Source organism: Pollicipes pollicipes, unplaced genomic scaffold, assembly GCF_011947565.3.
Source record: "Pollicipes pollicipes isolate AB1234 unplaced genomic scaffold, Ppol_2.1 Scaffold_7231;HRSCAF=8579_pilon_pilon_pilon, whole genome shotgun sequence".
Lineage (NCBI taxonomy): Eukaryota > Metazoa > Arthropoda > Thecostraca > Pollicipedomorpha > Pollicipedidae > Pollicipes > Pollicipes pollicipes.
Genome location: NW_023597034.1, coordinates 17,869,539 through 17,877,102, shown reverse-complemented (window position 1 = coordinate 17,877,102; position 7,564 = coordinate 17,869,539). Strand labels below are relative to the sequence as shown.

Genomic DNA, 7,564 nt, shown 5'->3' with positions numbered 1-7,564 from the left:
CTCTCTCTCTCTCTCTCTCTCTCTCTCTCTCTCTCTCTCTCTCTCTCTCTCTCTCTCTCTCTCTCTCTCTCTCTCTCTCTCTCTCTCTCTCTCTCTCTCTACTCTCTCTCTCTCTCTCTCTCTCTCTCTTCTCTCTCTCTCTCTCTCTCTCTCTCTCTCTCTCTCTCTCTCTCTCTCTCTCTCTCTTCTCTCTCTCTGCTCTCTCCGCTGGTGATGAATGTACAGGGCCATTGGAGGACGGTTCTGTGCATATATCGCGGCCCATTTGCATACCACGGCCGTGAGTTTGTACGAGACCGATGACGGTGCATATCGGTCCGGGCCACTCAAGGCTCCGCGCCCCGACTGAACGGCGCGCACCAGGGCTCTAACGTTTGGTGGAGCCATTAGCAAGTCCCTGCAGTTGGACATGCATTATTCGGCATATGAACAGTGTTTAACCATGTTTGGTTATACGCGAACGAAACACCTGAAGGCTGAATGGCTCAGTTTTATGTTGCACATGCTTTGGGTATCATATCAACTGTTGAAACGGGATCCTTGTAAGCTCGTGAGGCATTCCATGTTTAAAGTTTACTCGGCGCCACTTGGGTTATACCGCATATCGCGACTGTCTGGGGATGGCTCGGATCCCTTTTGTATCTTATTGCGCATAAGACACATCAGACAAAAAAAGTAACGATGGTTGTTAGCCATAAAGCTTTGACGGATCAGATGGAACAATTGTCCGGTCTGTGGCTCCCGTATTAAGGCTTACACAATGTTTCGGGCAGCTCATTGTCTGGCCGTCGTCAAATATCATGGAGTACTGAGGACTACATGGTGTTCGGTCTTCAACTATGTTTACTTATATAGCCTGATTTTCCTCCTTGAAATTGAAGGGATTCGAACCGGATTCTTCTGTTTTTGGGTCCAGCGTTCTGGCAATGAATTAGCCGAGAAGGTCATCGGTCGTTTTTAGCAGACTTGTAGTCCCCCGTTGATTATTCCCGGTTAGTGCAATAGTGGAACACAGGAATCATAATCAGGAGACCCCAGTTCTAATCCAAGCAAAGGCAAGGAGAAAATTCGGGTTGTGATGTGCGCATTGCTAAAAGACGAACACAATCTAGTCATTGTCAGAACTCAAGGACACTTGGAGAAATAACTGTCCAAAAAACCAGCGTGCATGCCGACACGCCAGTCAAGGACGGTGTTATGAACAATCCTGACAATTTTTCATTTGTGGTCCTGGTATCTAGCTTTAACAATTATGTAACGCCTAAAGCTACTGTTTGGAAACGCTTTGATTTACATAGGCTATGTTATCTACGAAAGAGGGAAATTTTGGTGCATTTGATATTACACAAACAATGCACTAATAAATGCAGCGAGAAGCCAAGTAATCACGCACGTGAGTTGAGTTATTGGCATTCGCTATATGCTCTGTTCCTGAGATTCATGGTAGAAGTGGCATTGTTTGCATGACGATTAATCTTGTACGTACACAAAGCTACAATGGATGCGTGATAGCATCTTTTAAAGCCAATTAGAAAGCCATGATAGAAGTAACTGAGATCGTGCCACCACTCTGTGTAGCGGGGGGGGGGGGGGATGTTACGAGAGGGCAGCACTAGCGCGTTGCCCAGCAACCAAAGCGACGATTATGTCCTCTCTGAAGCCGTGTCTCGTTTTTTCTGACTGCCCTACAACACTGGTTACATTCATTCGATACCTACCACCTTACAAACTGTGCACGCCAAGTGCGTGTTAATGGGGCGCGATAAATGCTTCGAAGGCTGATTGGAGCATGTACGTTTATGGATGGAACGACGTCGTAGTAAATTACCTCTGATGGTTACCCTGAACAAAAGGTATTTTACAACACATTACTCCCCGCATTGCGTCGGTGGTTTTTCAGTTGATGGCATCATTTTTGATCCACAAACAAAGGCATTGAAGAACAGCGATGGGAAACAGGAGCTTAAACATTCCAGCAGACTTCGGAAAATCCTTGATGCATAATATGACTGCAAGTTTACCTAAATTCAGATGAGCGTAGACTTTCGAATTAATATTTGTTTAGCTGTGCGCTAGCCTAAAAATGGGCGAGCATCTTTCGGTGCTGAAGCGATCAACAAACAGGGAGCCTAGATGAGATTCCGGTTTGGCGCGGCGCGTGATTGGCCCAACGGTCGGATGCCAAGAATGTCTGCCGGTTGCTCGGCATTTCTGGAGAGGCGACCACACACCGCACTGGGCCCAATCGACCGCCACATGCCCTTAGTGATCGCAGTGGCATCACCGCTGGCGAATAAACAAACAGACTGTCCGTGGGGACACGCCGGCCGACAGGAGTCCACCCCTGTCGCGTCTCTCCGGCAGCCAGCACGCCGCCGGCTACTGCACTGGTCTGGGGGCTGGAACTGTGGCTGCATGTGTACGTGTGTATGTGTGTTTAGGTGTGTGGCGTATGTTCGCGTGTTGACAGATAAGCGTGACAGAATGGATGATGTTTTAGCTGACGTGACTGTGTTGACAGATAAGCGTGACGCCGATGACGAGCTGGCTGATCCACCGCAGTGACCGCGACCTGGCTGATGTGTCGACCGTTCCTGATGTGTGTTGGCAAATGAGCCCAACCTGGCTGATGTGTCGCCCGTTCCTGATGTGTGTTGACAAATGAGCCCGACCTGGCTATGTGTCGACCGTTCCTGATGTGTGCTGGCAGTTGAGCCCGACCTGGCTGATGTGTCGACCGTTCCTGTTGTGTGTTGGCAAATGAGCCCGACCTGGCTTATGTGTCGATCGTTCCTGATGTGTGCTGGCAGTTGAGCCCGACCTGGCTGATGTGTCGACCGTTCCTGCTGTGTGTTGGCAAATGAGCCCGACCTGGCTTATGTGTCGACCGTTCCTGATGTGTGCTGGCAGTTGAGCCCGACCTGGCTGATGTGTCGACCGTTCCTGCTGTGTGTTGGCAGATGGGCCCGACCTGGCTGTGATGTGTTGGTTTTTCCTGCTGTGCGTTCGTTGTTACGGCTCTGTGTTGGCTGTTACGCCCCTATGTTGGTACATAATCCTGACCTGGCTGATGTGTTGGCTGTTCCTGCTGTGTGTTGGCAGATGAGCCTAACTTGGCCGATGTACTGGCTGACCCAGCTGCGGACGGCTATGATCGCACCTTCAGCATGTGCCAGGTCGAAGCAAAGGACTTCCAGGCAACAGTCACATCTACCGCCTACAGGGTCCTGAAAGGAGTTTGCAATCCAGGTGAAATGCCCGAGTGTTCTACTTGACCGCAGATGCCCACTAACACTAGCATGATGTAAGAAATTTACTTGAGTGACTTTTGACTTAGATGTTTTGATTTTTATTTAAGCCATCAGTAATGGTTCACTTCAATAAACTTAAATGAACATCATGCAACCTGCTTGTGGGCCTAGTAATACATGTAAGCAGGTTGGCAGCTGAGTGTGTCGTAAATCCCCAGTAACAAACAATATATGTAAGTCCTCAAAGCATCCCTGCTTCCGCAAACTCCAGTCCAGCACACGGATTCTTTTGTTTCGTGCTTTAACATTTAATGTATGTCCTATATAACGTCCTACGCGGAACTGGCTGACTGAAAAAATAGCGGCAGGATGGAACCACCGACATATATCGAGTCATCTAGCTGGTCTTTGGGAACTGTGACCTGAGGAAGAGCCGATATTTTTTAGTCTGTATTTCACATGTCTTCATCTAGGACATGAAGAGGCGGCTCAGAAGTCATGTAATGGTCATTTCCGACGCATTTAAGAGCTTTCGTGCAACGTGAGGAAAACGCAATGCATCGATTTCGATATGTATGTGTGTACATGCACATATATATATATATATATATATATATATATATATATATATATATATGTGTGTGTGTGTGTGTGTGTGTGTGTGTGTGTCGTTTGCTATTCATTTTAACTGGCTGTTATAGAAGGGGGCAATACATTGTCGGAGCAATTACTTGGTTTCATCAAATATTACTGGAGCATGGATAAAATATGGTCGTGTTACAAGGGTATGACAACTATCCAATCCGATGCAAATGGAATTTAGGGCTTGCTACTAGATATCACTGGGTCGTTCAAGGTCAAGCCTACCGTTATAGTCGCAAGCTAAACTTTGCCAGATCGGTTTGCACAAGCAATGCGGGGTCTCAGGCAGACACACCCGGGATTGCTGGGGCAGCACATTCCACGCAATTAGGAGATATCAACATAAATGCTCCTGGGAAATCTGAGAATTACTGCCGCCCAATTTCATAAGCATTTCAGCCATCACAACGAGGTTAAAGCTGACGAAGACGAAAATTACAGTTTCTGAGCAAAACGTTGGTTTTCTATGCAAATGCGCCCGCAGACCTCTTAACTTTGACTGCATCACGAGGAGGGCGAGGCGGGCGGGCTGATCCGAAGCAGCGGGGCGGCTCGACGCACGGGCCCGGTCGCCGCCTGTCACGCACCCGCCGATTCGCGAGGCTCGTGTGGCCCACGCGCCAGTCGCGTGGCGCCCGTATTTGGCGCGAGCGAGGCCACACGCCGGCAGTGACCGACACGCGCGCGGCGTCTGCCGCTGTCGCTTGTAATCGACGCTGGAGCGCGCCACAGACCTCGCCGCCGGTCGCCCGTCGTGGCCGCAGAGAACATCGTCTTTGGTTTAACATCGTAGTGATTCTAACATGCTATCCGTGAGCATGCCTAGCATGCATTGACACGTGTCTGCAGCCTCATGGCGTGAACATTCTGGTTTTACCACTGCAAACCTGACGTTTGGTAGCCTGCTATGCCCGCGCGAAGCATTTGCTTTTGCAAGTAGCAGAACCGTGCTACTTCCGACTCGTATTGTGCGATCTGTTATTGCTCATTCACCTACAACTTATATTTTTGGTATATACCTAGGCGAACCTGGGAACCATAGTCAGTAACATCTGGCACATGGTTGGGGGTGTTAGAAAAGTCTATGATTTTAATGTTACTGCACCAAATCCTCCCAAACTGCTACACGAATTTATGGGTTTTGCAAATGGCATTCGCCTTTAGACAAACCATTTTCTCTCGTAGCTTTCTGTAATGCAGCCCTCGTTGCTTTCAGCCGAACTCGAGTCGCATTTGCGTTTGATGGAGGAAAGATTGTACCAGAAACTTGAGGAGATGAAAGAAACCATGATGATCATCATGCGTCAAACCAACAGTGACTTCCAACGGTGCAACGACGTCCCTTCTGGCGGCCAGGTACCGCACCCCGACTCTAAGAATGGAGCAGCGTGGACTGCTGCATCAGAGACAAGAAAACAGCATGCTGCAGCACGTGGCTACAGTGCCAGCCCGGATCCAAAACATGACAAGTTCGGGGCACCTCAAAATGACTTCGCCGTGTCACCACTGCCTGAGGGCTCCGACCGGCGGCGTCTGGCTGCTCAAAGTCTTCTGTCGAGGCACCCGCCCATCATGACTGCCGACTCCTTCCGGGAGCGGTCCAGCTCCCTCGGCGAGCGGCGCGGCTCCGGCTCCGGCTCCGACTCCGGCTCCCGCCCCGGCTCCGGCCCCGGCTCCAGCTCCGGTCCGGCGGGTGGTGGGTACACCGCGGCGGCTGTACAGCCCCGGTGGACGCGCGGCGACTCTGCGCACAGCCAGCCGTCGACGACGGGTGCGGCCACCTCCAGGGCAGGCGGCGCAGGTCGGCAGGCTAGCTCCAGTCAGCACACTGAGAGAGGCGGCCACCACCTCAGCACCTCGCACCGGCCAGTTTCCCCACCGCAGGTCAGCTGATGGAAGCACTGGCTTTAGTGGGGCTCTCTTGCCTTTCGCCAGTCAGCTTTGCGCGATGAATTCCCCAGATGTATCTTTATGCATCGATCAGTTCAAATTCATTCTTGATCAGCTTTCTCTACGCCTTAACCTGCTTGATGGGAGGCTCACATATTACTCTGTCTCCCCATGGCCAAAGGCTGGGGTTCTGAGCACATTGCGTGCCTCTCAGCATTAATTCATGCTATTCAGTCACACGTTCACGGACACTGCCACCCGTGCATTCCAGAGTTCGGGGCGGAAATGGCCACCAACCTCGCTGCAGTCACTGTCACCAAAACCCAGCCGTGCGGGACATCAGGCCAAGACCAGAGACGGGCACCAAGGCAGAGGGCAGCAGCGTACCGGAGCGGGCCACGCGGGCAGAGGGCAGCACCATGCGGAACATCAGGCCAAGACCAGAGACGGGCACCAAGGCAGAGGGCAGCACCGTACCGGGGCGGGCCACTCGAGCAGAGGGCAGCACCATGCTGGAGTAAGGCAGCCGGGCAGAGGGCGGCACGTGACAGACACCATTAGTTTTGTGCCCTCCGCCCAGGGTGCGCCGGCGTCGCGGTACTCGGAGCTCGGCGCCTACAACGACACCGTGTATTACATGAACGGGAAGAGGATGTACTCGTATTATTGGAAAATCGAGGTACGTGACCACGAGCATCCGTGTGTTAATGACCGACACGAGGGACTCGATTTGGGTCCGTCACGCTTGTATAGAACGTGATGGTATGTCTTCACTGAAACCCTAAGAGTTGAAGTATACAAAATACCACAGACAACGTCCTGACAATCAAGGTTCTGTCACAGATAAGCGCTTTTTGTATGTGCCGGTTGTGAAAAAATCCCATGATTATAACGTGTCATGATACGGCTAAAATGCGTTAACAGAATAGGGAATTACTAAATGGAATACGTTGACGAATTCGTGGGATGAGCAATAACGAACTGTGACGAGCTTACCAGCGCAGGTCCATAAGCTTTGATGTTCTTGGAGCACTTTCCTTTTCACTATGTCTGGCTCAGCCTTTATTAGGACCAATCAAATGAAATGGGTGAGGTCAGCCACCACTGATGGCGGGAGACGGTAGCAAGATACACCTCAGGGCAGTCCCAGCTAATCATGAATGTGGTCGCTCTCAGGACTTCGGTTTAAAAATGGCCACCTGGAAATCTGACCACGCTCTGAGAAGCGCAAGCTTCTACGTTTACCACGGCGGCTACCGCATGTTCCTACGCCTGTACCCCCGCCATCAGGGAGCCAGCGTTCTGGTGCGTGCTGGTCTCACATCAGGCAGGTAAGAATGACGCTGGTCCGTGCTGGTCCGATGCCAGGGGGTGCTGGTCCGACATTACACATTCCATAGTGACGATGTGGTGACGTTTCGTGCTGATACCGGGCTGGTGTCAGGCATGTGAAAGAAGTCCCTGTCCCCTTGCTAGTATTTTTCAACCCTTTTGACGCTGACGACGTCAATCAACCCTCTCTTGTCTGGATAGGCATTACGATCAAGTTCCGTTTTATGGCATAACAGCTATGCGATTACCCGACATCATCGGTTTGTTTCACGCTAACGGAGATAAACGCGTGACGATGCATGCATTTCAAGTCATGGTATAAGTGTATGTGTGAATTAGCATGTTTAGATGCCATTGCATCAATGAATCATTTTAGTTCGGAAGAAGCGCAGTAGGTCGCTGTGCCACCTACATTACGAAGCACACTCAGTTATACTCCTCTCGCTCTG

The 7,564-nt window shown here is 50.9% G+C and overlaps 1 protein-coding gene across 1 annotated transcript in view; it reads left to right on the top strand.

The window, feature by feature from the left end:
• LOC119109795 (uncharacterized) overlaps positions 1-7,564 on the top strand; it is a 55,537-nt gene that overhangs the window by 4,061 nt on the left and 43,912 nt on the right. Inside the window, exons 2-5 of the mRNA XM_037233549.1 lie at positions 3,103-3,249; positions 5,110-5,777; positions 6,055-6,462; positions 6,960-7,114. Coding sequence (XP_037089444.1) covers positions 3,168-3,249; positions 5,110-5,777; positions 6,055-6,462; positions 6,960-7,114 — 1,313 coding nt within the window. The 5' untranslated portion in view covers positions 3,103-3,167. The remainder of the gene's footprint in view (positions 1-3,102; positions 3,250-5,109; positions 5,778-6,054; positions 6,463-6,959; positions 7,115-7,564) is intronic.